Here is a 15,365-nt window from a genome sequence, read left to right as displayed (position 1 = left end):
TGCTGAAAGCCTGAACCTCTGAGGACATGGCACCAAACACAGCCCAACTACTGCTACATAAGCAGGTCTGCTCAGACTCAAGCTCTCTGCTGTCACCAGGCAGACATCAACGTGGTGCAGCTCCACCCACAGCACAACAGCCCCAACATCTGGAATTGACTGCTCCTGGAATACTGTGTCCAGTGCTGGGCACCTCAGTTCAAGAAAGACAGGGAGCTTCTTGAAAGAGCCCAGTGCAGGGCCACCAAGGTGATGAAGGGAGTGGAACCCCTTCCTTATGTGGAGAGGATGAGGGAGCTTGGGGCTCTTTAGCTTGGAGGAGACAGAGGGGTGACCTTATTAATGTTTATAAATATGTAAAGGGTGAATGTCAGGAGGATGAAGCCAGGCTCTGCTCAGTGATGGACAAGGGGTGAGGGTGGCAGAGCCTTGGGACAGGCTGCCCAGAGAGGCTGTGGAGTCTGCATCTCTGGAAACATTCAAACCCACCTGGATGTGTTCCTGTGTGACCTAATCTAGGTGATCCTGCTCTGGCAGGGAGTTGGATAATCCCCAGAGGTCCCTCCCAACCCCTGACATTCTGTGAGTCTGTGAACAGGGACTATTACAATTTCAGCAAAACATCAGGGCAAGACACTAATCAGCCCAGCAGCACAGAGGTCCCTTCTGGGTAGTCAGGGACCAGTCGTGCAGCACACATCCCTGCTGCAAGCTGAGCAGTCACTGTAGTGTCCTGGCACTGCTGCAAACCATGAATTTCAAAATGCTTAAAAGACATTTAGTTAAAAACCAACCCCCAGCAAGTAAACCAACCCCTTCTTCATGCTCAAGAGACTTTCCAAGGGCAGAAGATTCCAGGAAGTCTAAGGAGTTGCAGCCTCAGACCCACAGTCAGCTCGTATTTAATCTGGAGCAACACACACACCCCAAACCCCCAAGCAACAGCCTCCCCCAAGGTGGTTCCTCAGGTATAAAGCAGTGAGACTGAGATGGCAAACAAGCAGGTTTTTCAAGCACCCCAAGAAACAGCTCTATGGGATCTGGAAGCATTTAGACCACTCTGCTTGTGAGTGTTCCTCCTGCAGAAGACAGGGAAGGTGCTGCTCTTTCCTGCCTGTCCCCAGGGGCTGCTGCTGGCTGGCTCCTGTCGTGCCCCCTGTGCTCAGCAGTGACTTGGAGCTGCCCCAGGGATGTCAGCCAGGTCATCCTTCTTCCCAGATGTTGCATTCAATATTTTGAGAGGGTTTCTTATTGCTGTTTTGCTTCAAATACTCAGTGCAGAAGCAGCACACACTTTAGGAAAGGGGAGGGCAGAGGACACGTGCCCAACAGTGGCAGGCAGAGGAGGAGGAGGAGGCTTCTCTCCTCAGGGCACTTGGCCCAGGGCCTCAGTGGATTTTCCTCTACTAGACCAGGAAGGGAATAAGAGCAACCAGAAACTTGTTGAAAGGTCAGGACTTCTGTTTCACTACTTAAAATACAGGTCACCTGACTCATGCTGCAAGTGGAGGAATCTGAGCCCACAAAAACTGTACAAACCAGTTCCCACTGGGCTCAGAGAGCTCTGTGCAGCGTCCCAGGAACCCAACTGGGAGCAGTTACATACTTCACACAGATGACATCCCTGCAGTGACAACAGCACATCCTCCTGCTAAGGGTCCAGAACGATGGGGTCTCCACACAGCAGGCTGCTTGGAGCTTCTTAAGGGCTTCTCAAGGTGAAAACCAACTTTCACCTGACCCAGAATTCACACTGACCTTTCCAATGGAAGAAGCCACAAAAGCCACTTGATAGGGGACCTCCCACAGCAACTAGGCACTCTGCAGATACTCTTGAATCCTAAGTGGTCCCACTCATACAGAGCACTGCAGAAATAGCTGGCTAGCAGGGACAGCCTCCAAATGTGGAAGGGTAAAGCTGCTGAGTGCAAACAGACTGCAATAGCTGCTGAATTATTTGTAGAATTGAGCAGTGTTCCAGGTCCCAGTCAGCAGAAAAAGCAGCAAAACTAAAACAGAAAAGAGGACAGCCTGGAGACCACTTGTCCTCCTCCATGGTCAGGGTGGCACTCCTATACCAGAAGGTCTGAGAGCAGCAAAGGAAGCACTAGACTCCAGGAATTCCATGTTCCTGGTTGAGCTTGGGAAACAAGGTTCCCAAATAGTTCTTAAGTCCAGAAGCATCTCTGAAAGGGGAGGGGGGCTGGAGGTCTTACAGTTAAGCCTGTTCCAATCCATGTCACCTCTCTGTCTGAAGCTGGGTGGTTTCTTTCTCCAAACAGGCTTTCTGAGCCAGGCTTATGTGACAATGAAGTATCAGCACCACCCCTCCAGCCAGGGCCAGGGACAGTCCATGACATGCTCTGCTGCTCAGTTTCACGTTCCTTAACTGTGCCAACTGCAGGCCTGCTGCTGGGAACACCCTCCTGAGCAGTGCCCAGACCACCAGAGCAGCCTGTCCCACAGGCCCAGAGTGCAGCTACAGCTTCCCTACAACAGAGAGCAGGGAAAAAAGCCATTGGGGACCCTCACTCTCTTCTGGGGATTCCACCCAGGGCAGCACAAAGAGCTCTGGAGAGAGGCCTCTCCTCCCTTTCTGCAGCCAGAGGGGCAGCTAGATGGTAAGGAACATATTACTGGGAGAGCTGGGGTTCAGCCTGGAGAAGAGAAGGCTGCTTCTGGGGAGAGCCCTGAGCCTCTTCCCATCCCTTGAGGGGCTCCAAGAGAGCTGGAGAGGGGCTGGTGCCCAGGCCCAGGGGAACTGCCTTCAGCTGCAGGAGGGGGATGGAGAGGGGCTGGGAGGCGGAAATCCTTCCTGGGGAGGGGGGCACAGGGTGCCCAGAGCAGCTGGGGCTGCCCCTGGATCCCTGGCATGGTTCAAGGCTGGGCTGGATGGGACTTTGGGAACCCTGGGCTGTGGGGGGTGTCCCTGTCCATGGCACTGGGGCTCTCTGAGGTCCCTTCCCACCCAAACCAGCCAGGGTTCTATTTATGGCTTCCTAAGCTACCTGGATATTCCCCATGCAGGTTCACAGACAATTCCTTTGACCTAACTCCTCAGCATTTTTAGGGGCTTCCTGCTAGATGCTGGACTGGCAGTGGAGAGAGATGAAATTCCATTTGATAGACACAGAGCTCACTGCCTGCAGACCTCCATCTACTCCTCACTGCAACTGCCTTCTTGGACAGCAGTTACAGCTTTGCCACTGCCTTTTACAGCCAGTTAAATCAGGTGCAACGTACAGCAGAACTCAACTTAAAGGTGTCTGATGGCAAAATTCCTTGAAAAAGAAGCAGGACCAAGCCCAAAGTCAGCAGCAGCAACCCCTTAAGAGGATTAAAGTATCCAGACTTATATTAGTAAGGATTAAATAATAATTAAATCCAGAAATTTGGAAAGCACAGAAACCCTCACACACGAGGGCACAAGCCAGCTCCTAAGAGGGGGTTATGAAAAAATTTCCCATGTGCAAAGGAGTCCAAGATCCCTTATTTCATGAGCATTTCTTTCCTCCCCACAACCATCTGGCCTTTCTCAGAACACAGGAGGACACCTAAGAACACGCTGGCTTGACCTGGCACGGTGCTTCCCAGGCTTCTCAAAGGGGGGTCTTCAGGCTACAAACTGCCCAGCCAAGAAAGAGGGAATCCCAAACCCTCACAGAGAGGGGCCAAGTCCCTTCAAATCACCCCAAAATGGTGCAAGATGTCAGCTCACCTTCAGGCTGGCAAGGGGCTACATGACCAGTGAGAGGGAATGGAGCCACCAGCTTGTGTTCAGCTTCTCCATCCAGAGAGACCTGGCCAGGCTGGAGAGCTGGGCAGGGAGAGACCAGATGGGGTTCAATAAAAGCAAGTGGAGAGTCTGGCACCTGGGAAGGAATAACTGCTGGAATCAGGACAGGCTGGGGGTGACCTGCTGGAGAAAAGCTCTGAGGAGAAGGACCTGGGGGTGCTGGTGGGTGACAGGGTGGCCATGAGCCAGCAGTGTGCCCTGGGGGCTGAGAGAGACAATGGGATCCTGGGGGCATCAAGAGGAGTGTGGCCAGCAGGTCACAGGAGGGGATCCTCCCCCTCTGCTCTGCCCTGGTCAGGCCCCACCTGGAGTGTTGTGTCCAGTGCTGGGCTCCCTGGGATAAAACAGACAGGGATCTCCTGGAGAGAGTCTAGAGGAGGGACAGAGATGATGAAGGGCCTGGAGCATCTCCCCTGTGAGGAAAGGCTGAGGGAGCTGGGGCTGTTCAGCCTGGAGAAAAGAAGACTGAGGGGGGACCTTATTCATGTTTATCAATATCTTCAGTATGGGATGCAGGGGGAAATGGGCAGCCCCTTTTCAGTGTCTGTGGGGACAGGACAAGGGGCAATGGCTGCAAGTCAGAGCATAGGAAGTTCCCCACCAACATGGGGCAGAACTTTTCCCCAGTGAGGGTGAGGGAGCCCTGGGACAGGCTGCCCAGGGGGTGTGGAGTCTCCATCTCTGGAGAGATTCCAGCCCCGTCTGGACGCCGCCCTGTGCAATATGAGCTGGGGAGCTGCTTTGGCAGGGGGTTGGACCCCATGAGCTCTCCAGGTCCCTTCCAACCCTGGGATTCTGGGATTCTGGGAAAACTAAATGTTCTTCCTTAGCCTAACACCAGCAAACCCCTTACGTATCTTTCCACCACTGGTCAGAACATTAAAATCACCGTACCCTGTCTGTGTAAGGTCTGGGCAAGAAAACTTTAAACTCTGAATATATTAATCTAATGGTTTAAATTCACAGCCCTCAGAATGTTTTTGCACATGCAAGGCATTAGCACTCTGCCTCCTCAGCTCATGTTTGCAAGGCATCCTCCAGCCCACATCCTTGCTTCCAACCTTTCACTGCTTTTTAAAATAAATTCCCTCTTAGGCTGAACTTTCTCATGCTTAGTCAGAGCCCAAAGGGAAATAGGGTTTTAAAAGATCAGGCTGATCATTTTTTATTTATGGAGTTGTGAAATATTTACTATGTATTCCATTTTGGAAAAAAAAAATGCTAGTTTTTTCTTTTTTCTTTTTCTTCCTGCAACTCAATGATGTCCCACAGTGGAGACACCCTCCTCGTGGGTGCTGTGCTGCACCTGGGTGATGGGCTTGGATGCGTTTGGTTAAGAAACTGGAAACATTCTGTTTGCAGCCTACAACATCCTTAGATCCACAGGAAAGTCAGTGTCCTCTCCCTCCCACCCAATGTCCTACCTTAGCCCAGCACCCATAGAATCACAGAATCCCAGGCTGGTCTGGGTGGCCTCCTCTGGATGCACTCCAACAGGTCCATGTCCTTCTTGTGTTCAGGGCTCCAAAGCTGGATACAGTGTTCCAGCTGAGGTCTCCCCAGAGCAAAGGGGCAGAATCCCCTCTCTTGATCTGGTTTTTTGTGCCAGAACTTCCCAACCACTCCAGAAAAACTTCCCACCACAATGGTCTGTGGAAAGCCACTCACTGGGGTGTGTGGAGGTGACACCCAATATCCAAAGACCACTTTTTGCCCCTCCTGCAACCTGGTAACACAACAGGGCTTGTGAAATGCCTGGTGAGTACCAACACCTGTGAGATGGCTGATTTTCAACCATCATCTGCAAACAGGAAAAAGGATTTCCAACCCAACAGGAAGGGCAACAGACACAAGGCAAACAGGCTGTGTTACATGGGATCAGTGTTGGGATTTAGTGGGATCTGGCCCAGGAGTTTTCAGTCTGTGGGGCTGGCCACAGCAAGCCCAAATGTACAGTGAAGCTGCTCCCACTTATGCTGGAATTTAAGGCATGAGGGAAGGAGGCTGTTGGGTGCTCCTAGGGAAGGGTGGCATGGGCTTACAGACAGGATTTGTTTGCTGGGCTCTCAGCAGCCTCCCACATGGTGGAAAGCAGGAAAGCACTGAGGAGCTGTGTAGGAGTAACCTGCTGGCAGCACGAGCAAGGGATCTGCCTCTGAGAAAGAGCACAAAACCCAGCTTTGCCTCTTGAACAGAACTGTACACAGAAAGCAGGGGATGGAGACAGAAAGAACAGGATCTACCAGAAAACAACCATTAGTGGTCTTCCAGCCCTCCAGCCTGTGTCAGTGAACTGCCACAGGAACAAACTGCAACACTGCCAGGAATGAACAAGCACCTGAACCAGGCTGGCTCAGTGGAACTGCTTTTTCATGTTGTGTTCCTGCACACCAGAGAGTAACCAGCTGGTGACACCCCAACAGTCTGACACACACACACTCCACACTCATGGCCAACACAGCCTGCATGCACACCCTGCTTTGAAACTGCAACTGGCTTCTCAGAGTCTCTAAGCAGTTGTTACCAGGGAGAAGAACAGAGCAAAGCACATCACCCACAAACTCCCCTGAACTCCACCAACCTGACTGACAAACTGGAGATGAATTCAAAGCCCCCAGCATCACTTCTTCCTCATTCTTCCCTGTTTCAACAGCATTTTAGTTAAAGATTCCAGGAATGGGAAGAGTCTTCCCCACAACATTAATCAGCATTGCTCCACCAGGCTCAGGACTTCTCCACTGAGAAGAGGAACACTCACAAAGTCCCCAACAGCCAACCACACACACATGGAGTTCATACACCAGCTGTGCTTTAAGAAACCTTCATATTTTAGCAATTCTTTCATAGAATCACTTGGGTTGAGGTGAGAAGTCCAAACACAGCCTAACCCTGCCCAGCCCACCTCTAGATCACATCCTTAATGACTCCATCTTTTAAATCCCTCCAGTGATGGTGGCCACTCCCTGGGCAGTGTGTTCCAATGCCTGACAGCCCTTCCAGTAAAGAAATTCTTCCTGATATCTAACCTAAATCTCTCCTGGTGCAATTTAAAGACATTCCTTCCCATTTCTCTGTGCAATTTTTTGTCTTTCACAGGGCACAGAAAAGCAATCCACCAGCACAAGGCTGTGCCCAGCGGACAGGGACTGGGCTGGTAGCCCACAGACCTGCAGTCTCTGCCACTTGCCCACTGGTTGCTTCTGCCAAGTCATTTTCTTCATCCTGCTGCTTCCCCACCTACCTGCAGAACACCAAACTCCTCTGTAAAGTGAGCTGAGGCTCATCCAGGCAAAAGGCCTGGACGTACTAGGGACTAAGCACTATTTACTCTTATTTGTTAACATTTGGTACTTTGCAAACAGGTGTTAAAAGGCCATTAGGATTTTGGGCAAGTGATATATTAACAATTGCCAGAGAAATATTAATTCTGACCTAGACTGGTCCAGACAGGCAGAGACACTGTTAGAAGATGCAGCAGTACAACATGTAGACCAAAGTTTAGGTGCCCATGCACTCCCAGCAGAATTAAGGTTTCATGGGCAACGAGTCCAGCTGTGAGTTCTGTGAGCCAGTTGCAGCTGTTTGGGAGATGCTCTGGTGTTTAAGTTCCTCTTTCCTCAGGAAAGAGTAATACCAGAATCCATTAGCCTGAGTATTTCAATCCATAGTCTGTAACAGAGTTACAGATCCAGCCACAATGAAGGTTACCATGCTCTAGGACAGGGACTCTGCTAGTGGAAGCTCTTACTCTCCTCTACCTCCTGGAGATGAGCCCAGAAACAAGCTGTCAGCATGGAGACCAGCTCAGGTTTTCTTCCTAACCCAACCACAGCCCTGGGTACAGGCACTGCCATGGGCAGGACCTGCTGCTCCAACCATGGTGCCAGCTTGGCTCTTAAAACTACTGTCCCCAAACTGTGACATGCACTGACCACCACCCAGTGAACAAACCTGCTCCATCCCCCAGCACAGTGCAAAGACCTGTTCACTCTGAGGTGAGGCCTCTGGCACCCTGTCCCTGCTGCTGCAGGGCTCGTGGACCCCTGCTTGCCACTGGTTGTACTTAGTGATCTGTCAGGCTGCCAAGAATTTCCTGTGGTATGTGAGGGGAGGGAGGGAGACTGTTCTACCAAAGGCTGCAACCCCCCTAAGCATGACTGGAATTTCCACAGGGAATGACACCACCTTCCCCAGCACTTCCAGAGTCTGGAGAAACCACAGAGGTGCATGAGCATCTTGGAAAGGCTGCCAGACTCTTCCCCAGGAGCAGTCAGTGCCCTGGGTGTCAAACTGGCCACCTCTGCCTGGGAAAAACTGTAAAATGGGAAGGGTTCTTTTAATTTCAAGCCTCTCCCTTCCCTTCCTCCTCCCTGCCAGTGAAAGTTGGTAGCAGTTAGACAAGGCTTTTTATTAACACATTAGCACTGTGGGTTGCATTGTCTTCTTCTCTTTATGTGGGGGAATTCTGGTCTTGGACCCTGAGCCAGCGCTAGAAGAGCAGCTCCCAAAGCCATGGTTCTGTGTCCCCACAAGCACATCCTCTCCTCAACACAACAGATCTGTGTCCCTTCAAGAATGGATTAAAAAAAAAAGGTGGGGGGAGTTTCTGAAACAAAATCTATAGACTAAAAACCCCAAAGGCTGAAAACAACCAAGTGTAAGAGTTTTTCCTCAAGGGAGTCTTCAAAGTGCCTTCCCAGCTGGAAAATCTAACAACCACTGTCTCCTCTTTAAGCAAGCAGCATCCAGCTGGCCTCAGGTGCATCCCAGCTTGCCCCATGGCTTCCTTCTTACCAGGAAAACAAGGCCAGGCCAGCTGTTCCCATGGCAGCCCCTCCTTACCACTGTCATTCAGACCTGGAGGCTGAGGCACATTGCAACGCTGCTTCACCCACCACATCAGTAACTCATCCTCCCAACAGGCCACCCATGACTTGCTCCCAGATCCAGTATGGCAAAGTGCAGACCCTACCTCTCAAGCACCAACACAACTTGCTGTCTCAGGGTAGGTCTCTGGAGCACAACACAGCCAACTGACACCAACACTCAGTGACTCCTGAGACCCAGCCCAAGGTGCCCCTGCTGTGCTCTGCAGAGGCAGCAGCTCAGATGCCTCCCCACTTGACACACAAAGTTTTAACTTCACCAGAACTCTTCAGGTGCCTGCTGTGGCTGTGAGTAACATACAGCTGCTTCCAGAAAGTCATCAAGGAGAAAACTCTAACAGCTTTTAGAAGTCTGCAGCTCTAGTTATCTAACTAATGCCAAGGACCCACTGCTGGTCAAGGATGCTTCTCATTGCACCAGTTTGGGGTGGATGCAACCTACACCCCAGAGAGAAGAGCAGGAGAGGAAACAGTCTTGCTGTATCCCTTGAATACTGAGACATTTTGGAAGGAGGCAGCAAGCTGTGCCTGCAGAGCCCATGAACCTAGAGGTTCCCAATGAGATAGAAATAGCAGAGGAAGACCTGAACAATACAGGCATCTGTAATGGGAAGGGTGTAAACAGCCAGCCCGGGTCACAGAGGAATAGCAGTGGAGCAGCAGGCAAAACAAAAATAGCAGGAAAGGAAAGATAAATAGAAAATTCCTAAAATATACGAGGAGCAAACAGACTGAGAAGGAAACAAGAGAGCCATTGAGTGGGAAAAGGAGAAGAGCCGTGCAGAGGCAACCAGGCAAGGCCAGGGATTTAATCCAGCCCCAGAGGGGAAGGCACAGGCAGGAAAGACAGCTGAACTGTTTCACTGCAGCAGCAAGGAGGGGAAGGGGAAGGTGACTCTGTCAGGAAATTACAACCATCTGCACTCAGGAATGGCAGCACCGACCGGGCAGCCTGAAAGACAGGTGACACACCCAGCCAGTCCCTGCACAGGGGGATGGCTGTGGTGGTCCTGCCCTCCCCATCACCTTCCCACCACACACTGGTTCCTTGCTCTGCTGGGTCAGTCTTCCCTCCATTTCTTTCAGATAGGCTGTTTTGGGATAGCCATGGGAGTGGCAGTAAAAAGGGGTTCAACTCCTGCACTGGGGAGGGGGTGAGATTTGTACAGCCCTGCATGAAGATGGAAGCAGTCCCTGCCTCTCCTACTGCTCCCTGCTCCAGCCCCACTGCTACCACAGCAGCTCTGAAGCCTGGTGCACAAGGCAGCTGCTTGTCCCTATCCTCTCCCAGAGACTTAGAAGAGGCATTTATGGCCACAGAAATCCTTCTATGGCTGGAATGACACGGGTTTTGTCCAGCAGAGGGATGAATCCTCATAGGTTTTGTCCTTTTTACTCTCCATACCTCAACTCTGCCCTGTCCTCAGCCAAAAGAAGGGGAAAAGCTGACTTAAAGAAACAATCCAAAACACATCCCTGTGTACCAGTTGATTCCCAAGCTCTGGGAAAAAGGATACCATGTCCAACACCCAGGTAAACAAGTCCAGGATGCACAAAACCTAGCCCAGAACAAAGTATGTCCCCGTGCCAAAACTCAGAGCCTGTAAAGACTCAGGGTAAGTAAAACATTGATGGGCAGCACAGCACCTACTGAAAAAACAGACAACAGAGGAGGTGATAGGAGCCTGGGAAGACATCTCCATCCCCTGTATGGAGCTGGACACCACATGTCACTGGCTCAAAGGAAAGGGCCCAGCTGCAGAGTGCATCTTCCCTGCTGTGGGCACCAGGAGTGGGTATACACTGTATGATGGTTGGTTGCTACTGGGACATTTCAGCTCAGGGCTGAGGTTCTTCACACGCTGCCTGCAGTGAAAATCAGTCCTACTTCTTTCTGCAGATAGAAAACCAAGACTCCCCCATGCTAACCCCAACTCTTCACCTACCACAGAACAGGCCTGAAGCAACTTCAGTTCAGAAAAGGTGGTATCACTGTACTTTTTAATTATTTATTTACTATTTAATATTTTCCTATCAATCCAGGGTGAGTTTGGTGCTTCCAAGCTGCTCTCAGTAACTACCAAGGTTGGTAACTTACCTTTCCAATGGAGCCTGTGGCTCTTACCTAATGTGATCACAGCAAAGTCAGGTCTGCTGAGACCTCAGGAGGTCTGTGGTCTGACCTCCTGCTCAAAGCAGGGGCTGTTCTGAGCTCAGACCCCGTTACCTGCAACTTGAGCCAGGCTGGTTTTGTCAGCCTTGGAGGAAGCAGAAGACATAACCTCTGGACAGCCTGCTCCACAGCACGGGGAAAAGCTTTTCCTTCAATGCAGCCTGAAGCTCTCTTCTTACCACTTTATGCCCATTTTCTCTCATTCCCCCAGCACTGTGAACCCACTGGCTCCATCTTCCCCATCACTCCTCCTCCCTGCTGCACAGGCCCTGCTGCTGCAGCTCCTCACCAGGGCTGCTCAGGGGCCGGGGCTGGACCCGCTCTGGTGTGTAACATCCTCCCTCTGTGGAGAGACACCCCCAGCCCCCCAAATAACAAAGTTTCAGGCTTAAAACTCCTACGAGCCCCGATGGCACTGGAGAGTTTGGAGCGTTTGGCAGCTCACAGCCGCCCTCCATGTCCTCCCGCGCTCACTGCCCAGCTCCCTGAGGCGCCGGGGCCGAACCCGCCCAGCGGCGGGCACCGCGCTCCGCTCCCTACGGGAGTCCCGCGAGGTCCAGCCGGGACGCCCCGGCCCCTCTCTCCCCGCGGAGGCCGCGCCCTGAGGCGGCCTCCCCGGCGCCCCGACCCCCGCGGCTCCCGCCCACCGCCGCCGCCATCTCCGCGGCGCCGGCCGCCCTCTGCCGGCCGAGCCGCCGCGCCGCAGCCGCGGCCTGTGGGGAAGGGCCGCGCCGGCCCCTCGGCCTCCGGCCCCGGCTCCTGAGCCACCCGCCACCCCGCTCCCCGCCCCGACCCCCGAGGGGGGGCGAGGGATGGCTGGGGCCTTGCGGTCCCGCACCGTACCCCTGAGGGGAAAGCACCTGCACACGGGCCCTGGGCACCGCAGCACACCCACAGTACTTTGCACACACCAGGCCCCCGTCCCCCCTTTATACACCCACAGCGCCAGGAGTACTTACTGCCTTGTGAGGCTCCTTCACCTGAGGCAGCTTCAGTGTCTGCAAAGAGAAAGAGCTGCACTTAGATCTGAGGGCCGACTCTGCCCCGCGTCCGACAGTGCGGGGCTGCGCCTCGGCCATCCCCGGTGCCTCTCTCGCTCCCTTGCTCTCCTCCTCCAGCCATGGTACCCGGCATCGCAGGCTGGCCAGGGGCACCTCCCTGATGTGGCTGCCTCTGTGAAAGGCTTGGGCTCCCTCGGCAGGGCGGCAGCTGCTGGCAGACAGGCTCTGAGAAGCCCCCAGCCATGCCGGCGTGAGCTGCGGGGCAGAACCAGCCACCTCGAGGGCTGCTGTTAAATGCAGCTGCCACAGGCCTTGGGAAGAGCCTCGGAAACTGGGGATCTCCTTCTAGTTGCTGCAGGTGTCTGGTTTCCAAACAGGATGGCTAGAAGGGACACCCCCACCATGTCGGGCAGAGTGAGCCTGCTCTGAGGAGCCTCAGGGAGCCCTGACTGGGCTCTGGGGAAGCGCAGGGTATGAGGGGATATCTGCTAGTGCGGCTCACAGCAGCTGCCATTCTCCCCTTACCCTGGCAGCTCTGCCCAAGGAAAGCCCCTGCCACCCAGCAGCCCTCCTGGCTGAGGTGCACAGGGACTGGACTGCTGCATCCCCCCAGCCCCACTGTCATTAACGGAACCGATGACGATGAGTTTCATCATTTCTACTGAGGGTTTTGTTACATTGCTCGTGGGCTCAATTCCTGGGGAAGTGCTTTCAGTGCAAAAAACTGAACAGAGCACCCAGCTCAGCCTCTGTGGGAGATGGGATAGCCTGCTCCACTGCTGGGTCTCCCCTTCACCGACAGCAGAGCCCCTGCAAGAGATGGGCCATGAGGTGAGGCTCATGGGAGGAGATGGGAGAAAAAGCTCCCTCTGCTACAACACATGGGACTGCAAGAAGCACACGCTCAAGCCCTCAATGAAGGCAACGGGCAAAGCTGCAAGCTGGAAAACAAAACCCAACGTTACAAAGTCAAGGATCGTAAATTATTAGGATTTCCAAGCCATTTTGAAGTGTTTCATATTCATCCTAAATTGCATATACTGTATGTCACATTATCTAATAACATAACTAGGTTTCAAAATATTCCGTCTGTCTCTTGGAATCAGGCTCACATTGCTCTGGAAACCACAGCTGCACAATGTCACAGCAGTTCTGCATTTAAAATTTGCAGCCTTAAATAATGAACAGTTTGCATTTAATCTCCTTATTTCTTAAAACCAACAAAAACAAATGATAGTGGACTTGTGAGTTTGTACATTTCTACTTGATTAACCTGCCTGATTAGATCACTTTTCTAGGCGATGATATTAACTTGGCCCAACTTCACAAACTGAGGGGCCAGATCAGAAACCCTCAGTATCATTTGCAAAACCTCAGCAGTCAAACCCCCTGTATTTTTCCACAGCTGCTACTTGTTTGAATTACCACCTATCACTCAAGGAAAAAGCTAGCTGTGGCACAATGGAGTTCTGCAAAATGCTGTCCTGGCGTTCACAGACAACAGCATAAATACACCATAAAAGATATGTACAATGTATGCACCAGGCCATTTCTGTCATTTAAATAGCTTTAAAAAGTACTTTAGTCAAACTTAACATGAACCAAGCAACACACAAAGGTTTAAGGAGCAGCCATTTCTGAACTGGGGTAAGAAATTGTGTTACTCTTAGTCATAATACAGACTCAAGTCTTCACAAATTAAAAAAATCCAACCTAAAAATCCCCTAACAGCCCACTCTAAACCACCTTTGGGCTGAGACCAAGTGATTCCAGCTTTAAAACAAAAGAGCAATTTCTGAGAAAGCTGGAGAAGTGAGTCGGGAGATCAGCAGGAAAGCTGGAAAATAAGGAAATTAACTCCTGTGTCTCAAGTAACTTTCTGCATCTCCTCTAAAAATCTGCTGTAGACTGGGAAATGGGTGCAGTAAAAAAAATGGATGTTTGGGATGCAGCACAGAGGGTGATGGACCCCCCCAAATCTTGTGATTTTTTAGTAGGAGAGAATCATACAAATGAAGCCAAATTGTCTTGAGCTCAGAAACATCATCTCTCCTCAGGAATGGTAATTTCACTATTAATTTTCAACTTCTCACCTCAAAATCATTTCAGTCACAGAACTGCTCCAACTCAAGACTCCAAAAATGTGTGCTTTGGAAAAAATGCACTTTTCCATAGTCCCAGTTTGAAGGAGTCATCTTCCGTCTCATATTTTTGGAATCAGGCAGAATCCACTCTTGGAAAATATTAATATGAAACTTTAAAAGCTTTGTGAAGATTTTTAACAATTGGTTAAACCAGGAACTCTGCCTGAAGATCCCTCTCTAGCTCATTCCACACCTATCTGGATGATGGTAGATCAGCCTCTTGGCCGGCACAGCCGTGTGGGAAGGTAACAGAGAGGTTCAGAGCAAGGCAATGCAGCAACTAAATCATGTGAATAAATAATAAGGAAAAACAACTTTAGCAAAACCATCATTCAGCCCAGAAATGCTTATCTGGAAACAAGGAACTTCCACCAATTATTAGCCCAGAGGCAATATATCCTGCGAGGGTTAAACTTGAGCCTTGCTATTTTCTTTCATTTGCTTTCTGAATTCTCTTCTGGGTAAAAATCTCCCTTCCTTGGCCTCAGCCCAGAGGTTTTTAAATTATATTCTGAAAGTCTAATAAAGTAATTTCAGCCTCTTTTTTTTTTTTTTTTTTTAATCTAGAAGTGAAATAATTTTCCTGACTCAAAACACGCAGATGTTTTGCTGCTCATGTTGCTTAAATATGACCCAACTGTACAAAACAAAACTTTCTAACTGACTAACTCCTGAAGAGCATCCAAACCTTCTAATGGCTTGAAAAAACCCCACACAGCTCAACAAAAAGCGCTGCAAGTGAGGCATTTGTTAAGGCCTGGGCTGCATGTAGGCGAATCCTAAGTCATAGAATCATAGGCTGGAGTTCATAGAATCACAGAATCCTAGAATGGTCTGGGTTGGAAGGGACCCCAAGGATCACAGAGCTCCAACCCCCTGCCACAGGCAGGGCCACCAACCTCCAGGCCTGGAGCTACACAAGGTTGCCCAGGGTCCCATCCAACCTGGCCTTGATCACCCCCAGGGATGGGGCACCCACCCCCTCTCTGGGCAGCCTGTTCCAGCCCCTCACCGCTCTCTCTGTAAAAAACTTCCCCCTAGTATCTAATTTAACCCTTCCTTCCTTCAGCTTCACTCCATCCCCCTTGTCCTGCCATTGTCTACCCTTTGGACAAGCTGATTCCCCTCCTGTTCCTCTGCTCCCTTCAGGGACTGGGAGGCTGCAATGAGGTCCCCCCACAGCCTTCTCTTCTCCAGGCTGAACCAGTTCAGCTCCCTCAGCCTCTCTTCGTAGGGGAGCTGCTCCAGCCCTCTGATCATCTTTGTGGCTCCTCTGACCCCTCTCCAACCTGCTGGGCCAGAGCCTTCCATCGGCACCGGCACCACGGAGCCTTTCTGCTCCTGTGGAACCCCAGCAGCTCTGCG

At 51.4% G+C, this 15,365-nt stretch overlaps 1 protein-coding gene across 1 annotated transcript in view; it reads right to left on the bottom strand.

The window, feature by feature from the left end:
- The window catches only part of ZNF618 (zinc finger protein 618), a gene marked incomplete at both ends in the record, with an annotated part of 156,213 nt that overhangs the window by 38,549 nt on the left and 102,299 nt on the right, over positions 1 to 15,365 (bottom strand). The window contains 3 exon segments of the mRNA XM_084272315.1: positions 2,533 to 2,567; positions 2,569 to 2,614; positions 11,815 to 11,853. Of these exon segments, the coding sequence (XP_084128441.1) occupies positions 2,533 to 2,567; positions 2,569 to 2,614; positions 11,815 to 11,853 (120 nt within the window).

Source organism: Gallinula chloropus, assembly GCF_964237585.1.
Source record: "Gallinula chloropus genome assembly, chromosome: 18".
NCBI lineage: Eukaryota > Metazoa > Chordata > Aves > Gruiformes > Rallidae > Gallinula > Gallinula chloropus.
The sequence above is the reverse complement of the archived record's forward strand: the minus strand, read 5'-3'. Positions and strand labels throughout refer to the sequence as shown.